Source organism: Hemiscyllium ocellatum, chromosome 18 (assembly GCF_020745735.1).
Source record: "Hemiscyllium ocellatum isolate sHemOce1 chromosome 18, sHemOce1.pat.X.cur, whole genome shotgun sequence".
NCBI classification, from domain to species: Eukaryota; Metazoa; Chordata; class Chondrichthyes; order Orectolobiformes; family Hemiscylliidae; genus Hemiscyllium; species Hemiscyllium ocellatum.
Window position 1 is genome coordinate 35,941,494 of NC_083418.1, and position 20,454 is coordinate 35,961,947.

The following is a 20,454-nucleotide window of genomic DNA, read 5'->3' on the forward strand; positions in this document are numbered from 1 at the left end:
AGCTCATCTCCATTGTGCTGTGAACTATATTGGCCTTGTATCCAGGTATAAATACTCATTAGCTATTCTTGATGCCCTATTTCCCTTCTTAAAAATTGCTATTTAAAACAGTTTTTCCAATCCAAACATACTCAATATTTTTCCTCAGTTTTTGGACAGGCACAGTTTTTCCATTGGTGCATATAGGCTGTTGCATGATTTCCAGTGTAAATACCTTGCACCTTCTCAGTAAGATCATACTGATTTTACTACAGTTCATTTGCAAGAAACTCCAAAGTACAATTCCCTTAATTCAAGACATTTATTTGGTCACAGTTAATAAAAGCAGGTTCACTTTTAATCAGCTATATATTAATTGTTCAATCTAAAACTTCAAAAGAAGTTCATAATCTCGTGTCCGCTCAGACATGCATTTGAAATCGGAAGCTTGGCTGGCCTCGAATGCGACTGCGGTAGCTTCTCAGTGTTTAAGGGTCTGCTTTTTTCTGACATGGTTTGCTGATTTCCTGTTTTTATTATTGGTTGTGGGGAGTTGCCTTTTTGATAGTTCCATTTCATCAAACTGTTGAATCCTAATACGATCATGAAATAAAGTGCAATCATTTCCTGTAAAGAAAGATTCAAAAGGATTTGAGAACAGAAACTACATATTTTACATGAAATCAAACAACAAAAAATTCTGAAGAACTAATTTAAACACTAAAACCACTGGATACTTAACCCTGTGTTGGTTCTAGTCTCAGGAGTAATTATTTTCCCAACTGCTTAGCATCATTTGACTAGATGTGAGACGGATGACAGAGCTATGCTCTGGTCCATTTGTTGTGGGTTTGGGCAGCTGTCTATAGCTTTTTATACCTGTCTGCAGCCAACCATTCTTGGAATTTATATGGCAGGTAGTTTTGTGTTACAGTTTTACTGAGTTAGCTCCCTTATTCTAAAGGTATTCCTGGTGCTGTTCCTGGAATTTCCTTCTGATCTCTCCAATATGGAGCCAGGGTTGGTCTTCCAGGTTGCTGATGATGCAGTAGAGAAGGATTTATTGAGCTGTGAGGTTCTAAATTGAAGTAGTGTATAATTAATTATGTTGCTGTGAATCAAATCTGCTTAATAAATTCCCAAGTTTGGAGCTCCTAGATCTGCCTACAGTCTGTTCTATTAGCATGGTGGTAGTGTGACATTAAACCACACTAGGGTGCCAAAGCTCTATAATGAGACTTTGTCTATGTGAAAACTATGCAGTTCTCACTAATAATAACAATGCTATCTTCAAACTTTTCATATACTCTAGCAACTTACTTTTCATAGCAGTGTGGAATTAATAACTTCAACATAAATTAGACAGGTTTGAAAGAACAATACATTCATGCAAATCCCAAACAATCATATGGTATTCAGGAGGAGATGCCTCATGTTTGAATAAGTAAACAGTTGGATGGTTATTAGTGCATTAGGAACAAAATGCACATTTTTTTAAAAGCATGGCCAATCACAAGCAGGTAAAGCACTGAAAATCAAATTTCACTATTCCTGGAGTTATCAGTCATACAGACCTAGATTAACAGAAAACAGATAAGATTTCTGCACTTAACAAGAACTCGTTTTAAAATTCACTTGTGGGAAATGAACATCGCTGGCTGACCAGCATTTATTGCCAACTCTAGTTGCCATGGAAAAGCTAATGCTGAGCTGTCTTCCTGAACTGTTGCAGTCCATATGCTGTGGGTTGACCCACAAGGGCCTTAGGGAGGGAATTCCAGGATTTTGATCCAGCACTGAAGGAAGATTGATATATTTCCAAGTCAGGATAGTGACTGGCTTGCAGGTGGTAGCGTTCCCATGTATTTGCTGCCCTTGTCCTTCTAGATTGAAGTGTCATGGGTTTGGAGGATGCTACCTGAGGACCTTTAGTGAATTTCAGCTCTGCATCTTATAGATAGTGCACACTGCTGCTACTGAGCATTAGCAGTGCAGGGGGTGAATGCTTGTGGATGCAGCTGCTTTCTCCTGGATGGTGTAAAGTTTCTTGAGTGTTATTGGAACTGTACCTATCCAGGCCATTGGAGAGTATATTCTATCATATTCCTGACTTGTGCCTTGTAGATGGTGGACAGGCTTTGGGAAGTCAGTTGCTCACCGCAGTGGTCCCAGTTTCTGACCTGCTCTTGTAGCCACTGTATTTATATGGAGAATCCAGTTGATTTTCTGGTCAGTGGTATCACAATGATGTTGACTGTTAGGCATTCAATGGTGGTAACACCAATTGACGTCAAGGGACGGGAGTTAAATTGTCGCTGATTGGAGATAGATCATTGTCTAGCATTTGTGTGGTGCAAGCGTTACTTATTACAAATAAATATATTCTAATCACACGTAAAACAAATATTAGCTGTTGATATGCAGCGCTACAAGTTAAAACTTTAATTCCTTTATAAACCCCATACACACACACACAAAAATAGCAAAAAAGGAGTTAGTTTTCTGAGTAGAAGGAAACTGAAAACTGGTTCCCACAGTTCCTCAGCACCAGTATACTGGTTAGATGAAGTGACCATTTTGTTTGGCAGGATTTTCCATTCATCAATTTCTTTTGTTTTTTGTCCAAACAGGAAGTGCTGACAATTGGTCCACTAAACTGCCAGGTCTCTTAAACCGGTTAAAGTCACTGCTCACACCAACTATTGGAAGGAAATAACTAGCTTCTTTCAGACGTCAGGTATTTTTATTGCAGAGATAAAGGGACTCCACCTTCTCTTTCAGATATGGACAGGTCCTTGTTGTATCATTTCTCTCTACAAGCTGTTCCCTTATCCAGGAACCAAACACAGATGGTCACAATTTGACAAACCAAATCAGTTACTTGATGCCAGACAAATCTCACTTTATACATATGGCCTGGTGCTGTGCTGGCTACTTACATCTTCCCTCCTACATGCAAACCAATGTAAACATGACTTATAATGAGTTTCAGTAACTTGCCTTTTAAAGCTACAACTCTTTTAGTATTTTATTATAAAGTGTCCGTTGCTCAATTTAGTCCATAATCAAAATAAAGTAGAATAGAAAGATGCAGTCTTTACAACAGCTTAAACAAATTAGTCATCAGATTATCTGTACACTGATGTTCAAATAAATAGCAGTCACAATGAGAAACATTGCATCAAATTATTTCTTTAAAGGAACTGACGTTCCGAACAGATCAAAAAAAATTTAGGATGCGTACCCTGTCTTCTAAGTGGCATTTCTAAACATTCCACATAGAATGCTCTCAGTTAATTCAATGTGACGGGGATACTGGAAAAATTATCTGAATGGAAATTGGTTAAAAGGTGGAATACTGTAGGTACCTGTCAGAGGAGCTCTAAAAAAGGTTGGGTATGGCACGGAATTGGATGTGTAGCAATCAGTATTGAGACCACTACAATTTCAAATTTATATCAATGGATTGGATTCAGACTCAAATCAAAATTAGTGATGCTTGTAGATGTAACCAAATTAGGAGCAGCAATTAATATCATTATTGCTGTTCAGATATTACAAAATGAAATGCTGTTGGAAGGAGTTAAGAGATAAATGAGGTTTACTTGAAAATTATTTAAGAATTCATGACTGCAAAGCAAACAGAAACAAATTCAAGCTTAAAAAGCACAGTTAAAATAGGTCTTGGGAAGGTGTTCTTAGCATAACAAATGACTAATACATGGAATGGACATTTGGTTACATGTTAGAGGTGAAAACACTGAATAATTAAAGGAATAATTGAAGGGTACAATGAAAGACATAGAGCATGAATGCATGAACATTAATGAGTCTAATGGTCTTCCAGAGCTGTAACTAGTGATAATAGTATCATGTCACAGTGACTTACAGTCATAAAAGCCTCACTGATTTCAACCACATTCTATTGATCAGAAAGTACAAGCTCATTATTCTGCCTGTCAGAAAAGCATTCCTCACCTAACAGCTTGGCCAAGACCTGGTTGAACTTATGTCCATGTAAAAAAAAGAAATACAATTACCAGGAACATTGATTATACCTTGGGTTTTTGCATGGGAGTCCAACACTATTGCTAGAGTTACCAAGAAACCCCTTAAATATCAATAAATAAAATGCTTTGAGCAATTGATTCTCAAACAAACAATTTCTCACCTTGTATTACAGAAAAGTATGAGGTTCTGGATGGCAATGAGTGTAGATTGGTCATTCTGTCCAGTTACAAGGTGCCTATCAATCACAACGTGTGTAGCATCAGGTGTACTAGCTAAAAATAGAGATAGATACAGTATAATATTTAATCACAACATCTAACTCTTAGACACTGTCCTTGTGGTTCTTTCACAATCATTAAAGAAAAATTTGCTTTTGACATGATTTGAAGACAGTGTTTGCAGTTTCTATATCAAAGATTTCATATTGATCATTTGAGATATTTCGAAGGAGTCTCATAAACCAAGATAGATGACATTTTATTAGACCTACCTGATTTTTTTCCTTTGATGTAAAGTATGACATTTCTGCTGTTGCACTGTTTGAATAATCACTATCTGGTGTGCTTCCCAAGGGACCATTCTTCAATGAAGCATTCTCAGTATCACATTAGTTTAATATTCATATGCTTTTAGATCCCAGCAAGAGTCACTCGACTTGTCATGAAAATAATGGCAGCTTTTGCTGCTGTTCTGGCCAAGGTCAGCTAATGCAGCCTAGAACAAGGAGCTTTTTCTTCAGACTTTTGGATTGAATGCTTTGTCAACACAGGAACAGTATATCTAATGAATGAAGCTGTAAAGGAAACCACTGGCTCCCTTGACCAACATTACCCAGCCCCCAATTTGTATAAGCTCAGTGTTCTGGCAAAAATATGAAACGTGGAAACATTCAAAAATGTCATAAACCATTGGTAGGATCGTAACAATTAGTATTTCACCTTGAATAGGTCTACAGATTCCAGACTCAAATTAAAAAGATAATGATTTACAAAGTAGATCATTTCCACTTCTTAATACTTCATTTTCTATAACACAATATCTATTCCATTTATGTAAATCCATTATATTTCAGCTAAAGGCTTGCCAGCCATAAGTTGGAGAAATATTTTTGATGTTTTTATCAAATTAAAATTTTATTTACAACAATGTGTGCATTGACTGGGTTAGGCCTGGCTGTGATTATTATTTATTGTGATTGGCTTTCACTCTGTCATCCGAAACCCTTCTGGGATTAAGTTATGAGGAAAAATTACACAAATCAGACTTATCTTCTCCAACATTTAAAAAGTTGAGTAGTGACATGTTCAAGGTCTTCTAGATATTACAAGGAAAAAAATAGATAAAGGTAAAGCTAAACTATTTCTCCAGTTGGAGAATCTAGAACTAGGAGGCACAGACTGAGAATGAGGGCCAGGCCATTCAGGAGAGATGTCAGGAAGCATTTTCATTCAGAAAAGATGGTAGATGTTTGGAATGCACTTCCACAAACAGCAGTGGATGCTGGATCAGTTTCTCAAATTTAAAATGAACAAGATTCTGTTTTATTAAATCAAAGATATTAAGGTATATGGGTCAAAGGCATGTGTATGCAGTCAGGCCAGATCAACCACAATCTTAATAAATGATGGAACAAGCTCATGGGACTAAATGGCAAACTATTGTTCATTACAGTGTAGCCACTTGGATGAGGTGTTAAACAGCAGCCAATCTGTCCAGCAACAGACTACTTTTAAAACTTAAGGTGAGAAAAATTATACAAAATACTAAGAGACTAAATTAGCCTCAGTATTCCTGGAATTGTCACAAATGTTGAAGGTTTTTTCAAAATATCAAAACTCCCTAGCTTATCTGTACTTTTAGACTAGGTTGAGGGGGGCATGGACCAGGTTCCTGTACTATTTACTACAAATATATAGATTTTAGGATTAAAAATAAGTGTTCTGAAGCAGAGCCATATCAAAAACAATTCTCGTCATTAATGCTGACTTAACCTGTTGAGTTTCTCTACCACTCTGTTTTCATTTCAAACCTTCTCACATCCATACCTATTTTGCTTTTAATTAAACTTTCCTTGGCTTGCTATTTTGTGAACTCTTTCTTTTCCAGGTACTTTCACTTGCCCGCAGAAGGCACAAAGAGAAATGATGTATAAAGTCTCTGATTTATTGGTTAAAAACAACAGCTTACAGCAACTGGTGAGGAAAAGTGAACTGGCTTTCTTCAGGCTTTGGGAACTTTCTTAACACAGAGACAAAGTCAGCACTTCACTTTCTGAAGGGTTGCAACCATTTTTTTTCACACTCACAAGTTGTTCAGCTACTGTGAGCCAATCACGTCGGCAGGCAAAAGACCTGTGCCATTGCTAACTGGTCAACACGCTACACCAAACAGCCAAATCGCTTTGTGTATACTCCTTGGTGCTAGTTTGTCTGCAACTAAACAACTCCTACTGGTCAATAAACAAAAGTTCAAATACTATTCTGAATAAGTGCTGGCAACTTGCTGCAAAAAAGTTCTGCAATTCCTCTTCCTTGATTTTTAAAACTGAACTTTTTCATTTTAGTCCACAATCAAAAAGGCAGGAAAATAAGAAAGGTATGGTCTGTCCGTGTCTAGCCAAAACAACATCTGTTGTGATGAAAGCTCCAACACTGACTGTCTAGGTTCTTGACTGATTTTAAATTGTCTTGATCAGGACTTTACCAAAATATAGCAGCTTGGAATCACAGGAATGTAATTTTCAACTAAGGAGAAATTAGTTTGATATTTTCTATAGAAGAAATCAGAAATTTTCTTTTTGATGGAACGGGTCTCAAAGAATGCCTGAATTACAATCACTAGGGCAACACAGAGCCAAAGATGACCTACCACTGTAGGTGCCTCCAGAGTCTTTCACAAAATCCTCCACAATGACTGGAAGGCTTGCAAAATCTTTCCTCCTTACTAGCTCGAAGACTGAGGGCTATGAAGAGAAACTATCAATTAACAATTGATTAAAATAAACTGCAATTACCGATCCTAGACACAAACATCAATATCATCAGAGCTTAACTACATCAGTAATCTAGAATGCTGTTAAACAGCAAAGTCAGACAGTAATTAAATACAGCTTATTTATTTAAAACATGGGATAAGATTGAATAGCTCTTTTCACAGTTAACACAATCATAGAACAAGTAGCCTCTGTTTATCCCATAAACCTTGCTATTATGCACTACCTGTTAGAGAGGTTAACTAAAGCTGCAATTTAAACATTTTTTAAAATGTGTGAACATCCCTGATTAGGATAGCATTTATTATCATATTTAATTTCTTTTGAGAAGATGGTGAATCACTTATTTGAACCCATGTAGTATATGGTGTAGTTGCAAACACTGTTGTTAAGGAGGAATTTTACATTTGACTAAAAGAAACAGCAAATACGTTCCAAGTCAAATGTGGCTTGGAAGGGAATTTGACAATGTTGATGTTAGCATGGATCTCTGGCCCTTGCTGTTTGAAGTGGTTGGGTTATGATTTTGGTGCTGGTAATGGATCCTTGTCAAGATGCTTACAGGGCTTTTGTGGATGGTACATACTACTGCCACTATGCACAGTGGTGACAGATTGTGCAAGCTGGTAGATGGTGTAATGACTAAGGGGGCTGCTTTGTCCCAGGTGGCATCCACTATCTTGAGTCTGCACTCATCCAGATACGTGTGGAGTTTCCATCACAATCCTAACGTGAGCCTTGTAGATAGTAGGTAAGCTTTGAGGATTCAGAAGTAGAATTACATCCCACATAATTTCCCTCCTCATATTGATTCTTCTAGCTACATTATTTACACAGCTGGTTCAACGTACTCTGTCAGTCAATCACAATCCACAGGATGTTGATGTGGAAACATCAGCAACGGTAATGCAACTGAAGGTTGAAAGGGACATAATTAGATTCTCTCAGAGGTGGATCTTTGCCTGACACTTGCACAGAATGGATTTTGCTTGCCACTTATTAGTCCATGCTTGAATGTTGTTAATAACATACCTATAATAAAAATACAACTTTTCTTGTGTAAAATACATTTAAACTGAACTCTTACTCCAGTGATGCTGTATCCTTCAAATATCCATGACTTGTCCTGGTTGGTTGCACAACATAAAGCAGCAACTCCATGTCCCACCACACAAATTGGTTCTGCAATCAGCAAATTAAAATAATGACAGATCAAATCTTCCCCATTTTATTTAAGGAAATACTTAACTTGACTTAGAAAATAGATTCATTTTGGACAGATTGTGCACATCTCAGCCTGGAAATAAATGTCTATTTTCACAATGTAAATGTCAGTTTAATAAACTCTGCAAATTCTGGATTACAAAGATACTGGAAACCAAGCTCAGTACATATCCAATGAGAACAGATAAGTTAACATATCAAAATACAGTTTGTCCTCACCATGCAAATGTGACTGACTCTTAACTGCACTCTGAAATGACCCTAAGAAGGGGCTCAATTCATGGTAATTAGGGTTTGGCAATAACTGCTGGCCCAGATAGCGACACTCAACATCCCATGAATGAATAATAAAAAAAGAGAGAAAATGAAGCTAGTAACATTAGAGATGAGAATTGTAAGGAAAAACTATAACTCAAGCTCCAAGTGAAAACAGATGCTGCAAAAAACTATTTTATTTCAAAGGCCAAAAGTTATGTTCTTTTAAAATTAGAGTATTAACACAAACAAGTTAACTTCACCTTCCCACTGCTTACTTATAGGTTTTAATTTTGAAAAAAAATTCAGCAATATCAGTCACCTAAACGTGAGAGCTCCTCTTCCCAGTGCTTAAGAAACAATGTATAAGCTTAATTTGGTTCTAAGAAAAATACTGCCACACCATCATCTGTCTGTCAGTAACGTCATTGAACAAGCAATTGAGATAAAAGACTAACACTGGGGATATGGGTTCAAATCCCACCATGCAGCTGGTTGAATTTTAAGTTTAATTAATAAATCTGGAACTGGAAACTACTGAATAATTGCACCCATGAACTCCATTGATATAAAAAACCCATTTGATTCACTAATGTCCTTTGACAAAGGAAATCACAGTCGTAGAGTCATACAGCCTGGAAACATACCCTTTGGTCCAACTAGTCCCCTCCTACCACGTTCCCAAACTAAACTAGCACCACTTGCCTGTATTTGGCCCAAATCTCTCTAAAACTTTCCTATTCAATTACTTATTCAAATGTCAATTAAATGTTGCAACTGTACCTGCACCTATCACTTCCTCTGGCAGCTTATTCCACACATAAACCACTCTGTAAAAGAAAATGTTGTCCCCTCATGTCCTTTTAAAAACTTCCTCCTCTCACCTTAAGTGCCCTCCAGTTTTGAACTCCCCCATCCCAGAGAAAAGACCCTTGCTGTTCACTTTATCTGAGCCCCTCAATTTTATAAACCTCTACTGGGTCACCCTTCAACCTCCTATACTCCAGTGAAGAAAGTCCCAGCCTGGCCAGCCTATTTTTCTAACAAGTCCTCCATTGCCGGCAACATTCCGGCAAATCTTTTCTGAACCCTCTCCGATTTAAATAACATCCTTCCTATAGCAAGGCAACGAGTAGTGCACACAGTACTCCGGAAGAGACCTCACTAACAGCTTAAACAACTTCAACATGACATCCCAACTCCTATACTCAAGAGGTCTGAGCATGAAGGTATGTATGCTAAATGCCTTCTTAACTGCCCTGTCTACCTGTGATGCAAGTTTCAAAGAAATATGCACTTGAACTGCTAGGTCTCTGTTCTACAGCACTACTCAGGATTCTACCATTAAGTGTATAAGTTCTGCCCTTGTTTGTTTTATCAAAATGCAATACAGAACATTTTTCTAAATTAAAAACAAATCAGCCACTCCTCAGCCCATTGACACATTTGATCAAGATCTCTTTGTAATCTTATGATCGCTGTCTATTATACCATCAATTTTGGTGTCATCTGTAAAATTACTAACCATGCCTCCAATATTCTCATCCAAATCGTTGGCATAAATGACAAACAGAAATAGATCCAGTGCCAATCTCTGTGGAACATCACTGGTCACAGGTCTCCAGTCTGAAAAACAACCCTCCACCACCACTTCTGTCTCCTATATCAAGCCAATTTTGTATCCAATTGGCAAACTCCCACCGAATTCCATGTGATCTAACTTTAGGAGTGAGTCGATCATGCAGAACTTTGTCAAAGACTTTACTAAAGTCCATTTAAACAATATCTACTGCTCTGCCCTCCATCGTTTTGGTTTACTTTCTCAAAAAACTCAATCAAGTTTGTGAGTCCTGATTTCCCTTGCAAAAACCATGCTGACTATCCCTAATCAGTTAGTTTGATGTCAGTGGTAGGGAATTCATTGGAAAAAGTTCTGAAAGATAGGATTAATCAATACTTTAAAAGGCAATGATTGAACTGGCTGTTACAGGGAGATCCTGTCTGACTAATTTAACTGAGTTTTTGAAAAGGTAACCAAATATATTGATGAGGTGTACAGAGATTTTAGTCAGGCCTTTGACAAATTCCCACATGGGAGACGGATGTAAAATATAACAGCCCATGGAACCCAAGGAAAACTGGATCTGTAAAGAGGAAGCAGAGAGTAGAGGGTTGCTTCTGTAATTGGAAGCCTGTGACCAGCAGTGTAGCACAGGGTTCATGCTGGGACCCTTGCTGTTTGCTATTTACATTAATGGCCTTGGATGTGAATGTAGAAGATATAATTAGTAAGGTTGCACATGATATGAAAGTTGGTGATATTGTTGATATTCAGGCTACAGTCTGACATTGATCAGTCTGTAAATTGGACAGAGCAATGGCAAATGCATTTTGGGAGGTCTAACAAGGGGTGAACATACATAAGGAATGTTAGGTCCCTCAGGAATACCTCCACAGGTCACTGAAGGTGTCAGTACAGGCAGACAGGTGACGAAGGTGGCATACAGGATGCCTGGCTTCTTTAGACAAGGAAGTCTTGTTACAACTTTATAAAACATTAGTTAGGTCACAGATGGACTATGGTGTGCAGTTCTGGTCACCATATTATTGCAAGAAAATGACAGCACTGAAAAGGGTGCAGAAACAATTCATAAGGAAGGTGCCTGGGATGAAAAGTCTCAGTTATGAAGAGAGACTGCCTTGGATGGGTTTGGTTTCCTTGGAGGCTGAGGGGGATCAGAGTGAGATTTACAAAATTATGAGAGGTTTAGAGAGTAAATCATCAGAATCTCCTCCCCATGGGTGACCTGTCCAAGATCACAAGGCATAAGTTTAAAGGTGAGGAGCAAGTGATCTAGAGGAGATATGAGAAAAATATTTTCATCAGGGAATGGTAGATATTTGGAATGTGCTGCCTGAGAGGGTGGTAGAGATAAATACACTTGAAACATTTAAGAAGCATCTGGATAGTACTTAAAATGCCAAGTCATAGTAGACCAAGGGCAGGTAAATGGGATTAGTGTAGTTTGCTGTCTGTAATTGACTAGTCATGATGGGCCAAAAGGCCTGTTTCTGTGTTGTAGGACTCTATGATTCTATGACATGCTACCAATCAGACAAGGACATACTTATGGATATTTTGTTTCGCCAATCTTCTATTCAAGTTAATATGTTAACTCCCAAAGCATGAGATTTTTACTTACTGCGATAACCTTCAATGTGATACCTTATCAAATGCCTTCTAGAAATCCACGTACATATATGCAACCACCTCCACATGTGGAGTGAAGGGAAAATATATGTATCTAGCTGTATAGTTGCCATGTATGGTTGGTAAAATACAGAGGGAGTTTTCATTACTTCATTATTTTCAGTGTGAAACTAAACCCCAAACAGCAAAAGAAATGAAGAAAAAGACTGCAGCCTGAGGCTTTCCTGACTAGATTGCCAACAATTGTTTGCAAGTGCCCCTGGTTCTCTGTCTTTCACCACATTAGCTTCTACTCCATGGAACTTGTTCTAATTCACCTCAGTTAACATTTTGCTTTGAATGATATTTCCACACCAAATATTGTCAGAAAGCTAGTCCTTTTTTTCTCTAAAAGCTGTTCCTAGGCTCAAGGATACTCTGTCCTTGATTTTTTTCAGAGGGCTAATAAACCGGGCCGGGCTCCCATCAGTCTGGTTTGGTACAGAGATGAAAAGGATTTTGAGAGGCCTTTTGTTTATATGTAAACAGAAGAGACTTCAGGCTAAAGTGGTCATGTTTTAGAAGTGGCCTGTATAACGATAGGGGAGTGATCAGCTCTCTAGCTTAGCTGAGCTGAGCAATTTTAGTTCAGTCTTGAACCGGTTGGAAATTCAACAGGGAGCTGTGTGGAAACTCTCGTCTGCACCTCAACCTCAACCTGTGTGTTCCATTTATACTGGGTTTTAAAGGGAGCGTGCTTATTGGGACTGTTATGTATATTCGGAACAGCATAATTAAGTCTTGTTTGATAGGTTGAGTTCTGTAGGGGTTCTTTATTCTTTTCTTTGTGTTTCATCGTGTAATTTTGTGAATAAAGTTTTGTCTGTTTTAAAATCTAGTGGTCAACCTAGCTTAATCCAGGTAATTTTCACTGTACACTTACCAAAACAAATTGCAAAGTTATGGTCTTGGGCTGCATGCTTAAGAATGTTTCGAGTGGTCTGGCTTAGTCCATAACAATGTTGCAGGAAACAGTTTCGGCCTCAGACTCTCAAATCTGATTGCTGACATTGTTTCTTTGGAGGCCAAATGTTGCATCCTCTTACTGCTGGGGCTCACTTCCAAAACCACTTCACTTTCAACTCCTGTTTCTTCAAAACCTTCTCTATTGATTACTACTATCATTCTTTCCTTCACATAGGCTGCTCTATAATATTTTTCTTCATAAGGATGGTGCTATATAAATTCAAAATCTCCTCTTTCTTCTTTTCAAAGCTCAGCTAGATAGGCTATGTTTTCATTTGGGCTAGAGATTTATACCCTTCCAGAAGTGATCAATGTTCAGTGAACCTTGTTATCGATGCACCCAAATGAAATCCTTTGTTGTGAACCACCAAAGTTTTCCAACAAGAAGCACTGGGCAGAAACAGTGCCTTGATTTATTTTCACTGACCAAGGTAATGCCATATTTATCACCCCAGCTACTGTCTTCTCAGAGATCAGCTCACTCAATACAGACTAGAACGAATGTTCTATGAACATGCATTGCAAAATCCATAACTCTCAATCATTATAATCAACAATTAGGTAATTTCTTATTAAAACCTTCAGAATAAATTTAATAAAGTTTGAGAATATATTACTCACTTTGCTCAGCACAGAAATGTTGGAGAATCTTGGCCAGGTATCCACTGGTTGCAAGATCTACCATAGCACCAGGACAGTTAGGAATCAGGATAGCATTGTACCTCGCACCTAGTGATACAATGGAACTTAATTGGAAGATAGCAAAATAGTTTACATTTTCAGTATTTTCATTTAAATGTGCATGGATGTCCCACTGTACTAAACAAAAACATATTAAACATAATGCATGTGGTTCACTGCATTGAAAAAACAGCACAAGTCACAGAGATATTTCAAGACTTCGCCTTGGTCAGATCACATTTTCATTGACTATGGATAGGGTGTCTCTTGCTTTTTAGTACTAGTTATACTTCAGACCTTCTCTCCCCATCCCTTTTTATTGGTTTCAAGTTTTTTCACAGTTTGTTACTGCTCTGGACCCAAAAAACATTTACTCCATTTCATCGGCCATGCAATTTGTACTTTGACCGCTTCTGGAACTTTTAATGCAAAACTGCAGTACTTAGGTAACAAACTGCACTCTCAGATCAGCTACAGCAGTTTATGGGAGTTAATATGGTACATCATTTACTATAACGAAAGCAAATGGCACATTCATGTCATCTACATCAGTCCAGACTTTAAATACTCACATCCTTCTTTATTCTATGTTTCAAGACACTACTCTGTATCTTAAATAATCTTGAAGCTGCAAATTGATCATCGAAGTTTCATGTTCATTCTGTAAACTATCGGATTATTAACTTCACACTCCAAAAATAAATATCTACACAGAGTTGGTATTGCTAGATTACCTTTGGTATTTTAAATTTATCAAACAATGCATCTCAATGTAGATGAGTCCTACCATCAATTGACTCCAGCTTAGCTGGATTTGAGTATGGCTTCACACGGAAGTCCTGGATCCAGCGTATGTTATTTTCATCCAGTTCCACAAAATCCATCGGCTTCCCCTATTGCAAACAGATACATTTAAAAGCCTGCTCTAACTAAACAGATGACAGCTGGCTTGGATCAGAACCATAGTTACACAAACTGAAAAAAATGCAATGTATTGAAGGTAAAGGGGAAGGCAAAGAAAACATTCACTGACAACACTTTGTAATATATTAAATGAAATATTCTAGTGAGGTGCAGAAATTACTGTCCTATTGTTAAGAGATTTTGAAATAGAATGTGAGAACTGCAGATTCGAAACAAGACCTATTACTAATGATAACTGATTGTCCTTGACATTAGAGGGAAGTTAAGACAGTATTGCCTTCAGGTAGAATGAACATGCAGGTGCAAATATATTCTCAACTTAAAGTTCTATTCCTAACTTTAGTGAACACTTGAACTTTACAGTCTACTAGGGTAACTGATGGCTAGTGAAGTCAAAAAGTGAAGTTGGTTAGAGGTGAGGTTTCTTTGCAGTACAGACTCAGAATCTGGGAAATTAAAATAAATCTACTACAAGAGGATATATTTGAAATGAGAAAAATTTACATAGGAAACAACAATTAAAACGACCCATAGCCACATTAACAGTGGAAAATCTAAAAGCATAAAGACGTGCCAATGGGAAGCAAGGTAGTGAACATAGTCATATTTTTGCAAGAGAATCATGGATTGTGGTTATTAACATGCTTTAGGATCTTTCTCATCTTTACTGAGTCTTTGAATATATTATAGCCTAGTTTCTGGATGACAAACAGGTGGGAAGGCAAGTGATGAGGATGACAAAACATTCTGTCAAGGTATACAGAGGGGAAAAACTTGGCTACCTTGTGGAGAAATGGGAGGTTATCAAGGCTGGCAGGAAAAACAGAGAAGCTGAATATTATTTAAATAGAAAAGGACTGCAGTAATCTATGAACCAGAAGGATGTGGGAGACCTCGTCCACAAGTTCAGTGTGTAATAGGAAAGGCAAATGGAACATTAGCCTTTATTTCAAGGGAGTGGAATATAAAGTTAGGGGAGGTTTTTCTTAAACAGTACAAGGCACTAGTCAGATCAAAAATGGAGCAGTATGAATATCATTATCTAAGGAAAGATATACTGGTATTGGAGGGAGACCAGAGAAGGTTCATTAGGCTGATACCAGGTATGGAAAAGCTATCTCATGAGGAGTGGTTGAGTAGATTAGGCCTTCACTTGTTGGAATATAGAAGAATTATAAGTGATCTTTTTGAAACATATGAGATTCCGAGAGGACTTGACAGGGTGTGTGTGAAAAAGTTGTTTGCCCTTGTGGGAGAATCTAGGACCAGATGACATGATCTCAGAATAAAAGGGTCACACATTTAAGACAGATGAGGAGGAGTTGCTTCTCTCAGAGGGTTGTGAAGATGTAGAATTCTTTACCATAGAGGATTGTTGAGTCTGGATCATTAAGTATATTCAAGGCTGAGATGGATTTTGAGCAGTAAGAGAATCAAGGGTTGTGCTGAAAAGGCTGGAAAGTGGAGTTCAGGATCATCATCATCATGCTCAGAATTTCTACTCCTATACATTATGGTCCTCCCCTGTTCCAACACACAGCAGCTGCAGTTAGGTGGCTCATCCATACAAGGCAATAATTAGCATTATGCTTTTGTTATAAATGTACACAGTGACTCAATGAATAAAGATTATGTAACTGGCACTTACCCCTGGAGTGGCAATCTGAAGGTTAAAAGTTGCGTTACATAGTGTATAGGAATGATAAAATGACTGTGCAGATACACCTGGGGGAGAGAAAGGGAACAGACATGAAAACACTTTCATTCAAACTCTTAACATTACTTTCTACCATTATGCTCCTATATATAAAGCTGAGTGTGTATAAAATTACTGGCTGCATGAAGTAGGCAAATTATGCTTTAGTTCTATGATTCAACAATTTGAAATATGAATCTATTTCTCAATATATACAGTGAGTACCTAGATTAAGAAAAAGTTTGCAATTTTCCAGAAGTTGGTAACAATTTCTACACCTGCAATAGAAAGAAACACTGAAGGCTTTACTGGAACAAAGGACTAAGACATACAGTGGGCAGAAGGCACACCTCACAAGAACAAGATAGAGATGTATTTCTCATAAGGATGTAGGCATAGTGAAGTTAAAAAAGATCCAATAGATGACATGGTAAAGGCCTGATAATTACATGGTCATATGGAAAGATTTTAATGTTATTGGAAAATAAACTAGATACGGTGATAAAATAAACAATTCTATTCACAAGAAACTGCTCTTGTGTTTCACTTCCATATGCCATTTCTAGAAGCTGAAAGAAATGTATACCTGTATACAAATTTTGTATCCCAGCTTTATTAAAATAAATGTCAAGCTGTGTTGTTGAAAATTGAGAGTTTGAAGCCACTAAACACAGTTTGATAGATTAAACTGCAACAAATCTCGATATAATGGTTAATACTTAGGGTAACTATCTCAGTTGTGGCTCAATGATAGCACCCTTGCCCAAGTCAGAAAGCTGTGAACACAAATTGCACTCCAGAGCCTCAATCACGCAGTCCAATGCAGTACTGGGAGAGCACTATATTACTGGAGACGGTCTCTTTCAGATGAGGTGGTAATTTTCACTTCTGATGGTTACAATTACATTTCTCAGAAACAGCAGTGTCACAGACATGTAGATTCATGCACACTGATCGTGAACAGATCGAAGTAGTAACCAAAATGGCCAATAGATTCCCACCTTTATACTGAGAGAACCAGAGTACAATGAAGTAATTCTTTAGTTATACAAAACTCTGGCTGTGCCACACCTGTATTGAGGAGATCCACCCCACAAAATAGGGATATATCCCCTTGAATTTAGAAGACTAACGGGTAACTTAATTGAAATTACGATATTAAAGGGTATAAGTAAGGTAGATGGGAGAAAAATTTGTTCAGTACTTGAAAACTGTTAGGTATAGGCTAAAAATTAGAGCCAGAATTATCAGATGTGAAATTAAATATTATGCACAAATGATGGGAGATGTCTGCAACTGTTATATGCAAATATGAACTGAAATTACATAATTTGCTAAGATTGCTTCAAGCTTAGATTGATATAAAAACTACTGTTGGAATACATATTTATAAGTATGGGCTGCATGGAAAAATTCTAAGCTTTGGAATAGTTTGAACATTTTTTCAGTTAAAGAGGGAACAGAGCAACGTTAACAGATACACACTGCAAGCCACTTGCTGTTAACACAAATCATCAATTGACTTTGCAGAAATAATGAAGCAAAACTTTGAAAAAGAGGTAGATTTTATCGCCTGAACTATTGAAAAACTGGTCTTGAAAAGACTAGGGAGACCCTATGCTTATAGTTGCTAAGCAACCCTTTCTGGACTGGGGAAGACAAGCTGCAATTCTGCTCTGAAATTCTGATCTCAAAAGTTCCTGGAAACTTGTTCAAGTCTTCAATTACCAGTACTTCTGACTGCCTTTTGAAACCTGAAAAGCTGGACTGTGACCATGATCTAAAGACATGAATCCAGATTGATGCAATCGGAATCAGTCTACAGTTGTCTAAAACCCAACTCAGTTGGCAAGAAATCAACATCTTTTATCCTTTGTTTCCAGACGCTTGGCAAACAGGGGCTATTTTTTGCCTTTTTTTTTTAGAAAAAAGATTTTTGCACAGGTTTACCTTTTCCAGTTGTTATGTTTTTGAGATTCAGGGGTTATGATTTTAATTCCAGACCTTAGTTTAAATGCTGACTTGTCACTTGGTTTAAAAAAAGTTTTGCTTACAGTAAACAGTTACATAGAGTTCATTAGTATTTATTTTAGATGGGATGGTACAAAAGAGAAACAATTTTCATAATTAATTAGATTAATGAGGCACGATTATCAGCACTTCCTCCTGCCTCAGTGCTAAAATAATGAGTTAGATTGCACATCAGTCATTACGTTACTGAATAGTGGAACAGGCTCAAGGGGAGACTTACTATTTTTCCTATATTCCAAATGCAAAAAACAACTCAGTCAGTCAATTATATAAACCACTTACAATGACACTTAATCCATGCATTATCAGGTTTCATACCTGATGTGTTTCAAGTTAGCTAATCTCAACAGTGAGTACAGGAAGATTACAAATGACAGCAGCATTTCTGGTGTAAGGCAGAGGATTTAAAATATAAATTAGCTAATCTCTGTGCTAGTTGTTTTAAAGTAAGGTTTGGTCCAAGAAGGACTACTCTCTTATTAGAAAATACATAGTTGCCAATGTAGCATGCACTACACACAAATCAAAAACTGCTCGAGAAATTCAGGTCTGAACGCAACAGAAACAGAGTTGCTGTTTCAAGTCCAGTGGCCAGACCTGCTGAGTTCCTCCAGAGGTTTCTGTTTTTGATTGTTTCAGAACTCTAGCACCCACAAGTTGCTTGTTTGATAACAGAATTAGGAACTGCTCACATGCAAGTAAACATTTACAAGCAAGGTTGTGGGTCTAATCAGACTGCTCTTTAAACGAGCCGACACAAGGTTGAACAGGGCTTGACAGCTGTGCTGCCAGAGTGGAATGTCTCCCACATTTGAATGGTCTGACACTCAGTGTCCAGCCTCATTAGATAATGATAGATGGTTTAATTTGAGAAAAAAAAACAGACTCAAACACTGTTAAAAATCACTTAACACCAGGTTATAGAGTCATAGAGATGTACAGCATGGAAGTAGACCCTTAGGTCCAACCTGTCCATGCCGACCAGATATCCCAACCCAATCTAGTCACACCTATCAGCACCCAGGCCATATCCCTCCAAACCCTTCCTATTCATATACTCATCCAAATGCCCTTTAAATGTGGCAGCTGTACCAACCTCCACCACTTCCTCTGTCAGCTCATTCCATACCCATACCAAGCTCTGTGTAAAAAAAAATTGTCCATTAGGTCCCTTTTATATCTTACCCCTCTCACTGTAAACCTATGCCCTCTAGTTCTGGACTCTCTGACCCCAGGGAGGAGATTTTGTCTACTTATCCTATCCATGCCCCTCTTGATTCTGTCACCCCTCAGCCTCTGACGCTGCAGGGAAAACAGCCCCAGCCTGTTCAGCCTCTCCCTATAGCTCAAATCCTCCAACTCTGGCAACATCCTTGTAAATCTTTTCTGAACCCTTTCAAATTTCACATCTTTCCGATAGGAAGGAGACCAGAATTACATGCAATATTCCAACAGTGGCCTAACCAATGTCCTGTACAGCCGCAACATGACCTCCTAACTCCTGTACTCAATACTCTGACCAATAAAAAGCAGACCAAACACCTTCTTCACTATCCTATCTACCTGCAACTCCACTTTCAAGGAGCTATGAACCTGCACTCCAAGGTCTCTTTGTTCAGCAACACTCCCTAGGACCTTACTATTAATTGTATAGGTCCTTCTAAGATTTGCTTTCCCAAAATGTAGCACATCACATTTATTTATTTAGAAGCACTAACTTTCAGAGCGCTGCTCCTGCATCAGGTGGCACTGCTCCAGAAGCTAGTGCTTGCAATTAAACCTATTGGACTCTCGCCTGGCGTTGTGCGATTTTTAACTTTGTCCACCCCAGTCCAACACCGGCTCCTCCACATAATGACTCAAGACACACATTTTAATCACGAATACTACGTCTGCTATTCGGCCAGTGAAGGGTTAACAAAAATCAATTACTTTCTCCATCAGAATGGTCCTGTGACAGTTTGGATCACAGGCTGAGACAAACATGGCCCAGACTTTAACTTACCTTCAGCAGCAGCGCTGACAACAATCAGGAGGCTGGGCTTTGCCGACATGATCCTGAGCACAGCCCGGCCTCAATAACAAGAAAACGAAGCAAATAACTGCCCACAGCCCGGGGTCCGCCGCTCAAACCTGACCCTTTCACCGCCCACAGTCCCGAGTGCACCGCTCAAAACCGTCCCCTCCCCCAACAACAGTCCCGAGTGCACCGCTCAAAACCGTCCCTCGGCCCCGCCCACAAACCCGGAAGCACCACTCAAGCTCGTCCCTCCGCCCCGCCCTCAGAGACGTTCCCCCCTCCTCGAACCGCCCACCTTCCTTTGTGAGTCACTCACTCGCCGCCCCACCCACCAAAGTCCAGAGTAGATCAGTCAGCACACTCACCCCGCCCAACGTCTTACATACACAACGCAGCCCCGCCCACTGGCCCACGTGGCTACACAG

General features: G+C 38.4%; 1 protein-coding gene across 1 annotated transcript; it reads right to left on the reverse strand.

The window, feature by feature from the left end:
- Window positions 1-287: 287 nt before the first annotated feature.
- gatd1 (glutamine amidotransferase class 1 domain containing 1) lies at window positions 288-20,212 on the reverse strand. Its single transcript, XM_060838474.1, has 8 exons — window positions 20,015-20,212; window positions 15,931-16,007; window positions 14,146-14,251; window positions 13,299-13,406; window positions 8,070-8,164; window positions 6,859-6,952; window positions 4,151-4,262; window positions 288-606 (listed from the first exon to the last, which is right to left on the reverse strand). The coding sequence occupies exons 1-8, from the start codon at window positions 20,061-20,063 to the stop codon at window positions 600-602; spliced, it is 648 nt and encodes a 215-aa protein (XP_060694457.1). The 5' UTR covers window positions 20,064-20,212; the 3' UTR covers window positions 288-599.
- Window positions 20,213-20,454: the final 242 nt, after the last annotated feature.

Bases quoted from the DNA above. Each gene is read 5' to 3' on its own strand.
- gatd1 (XM_060838474.1), bottom strand. From the start codon at position 20,063: ATGTCGGCAAAGCCCAGCCTCCTGATTGTTGTCAGCGCTGCTGCTGAA. The intron at 14,252-15,930 runs GTAAGTGCCAGT...TGTTTGCAATAG, and splicing joins TTCAGATTGCCACTCCAGGG to GGGAAGCCGATGGATTTTGT. The intron at 4,263-6,858 runs GTAGGTCATCTT...CTCTATTTTTAG, and splicing joins CTCTGGAGGCACCTACAGTG to CTAGTACACCTGATGCTACA.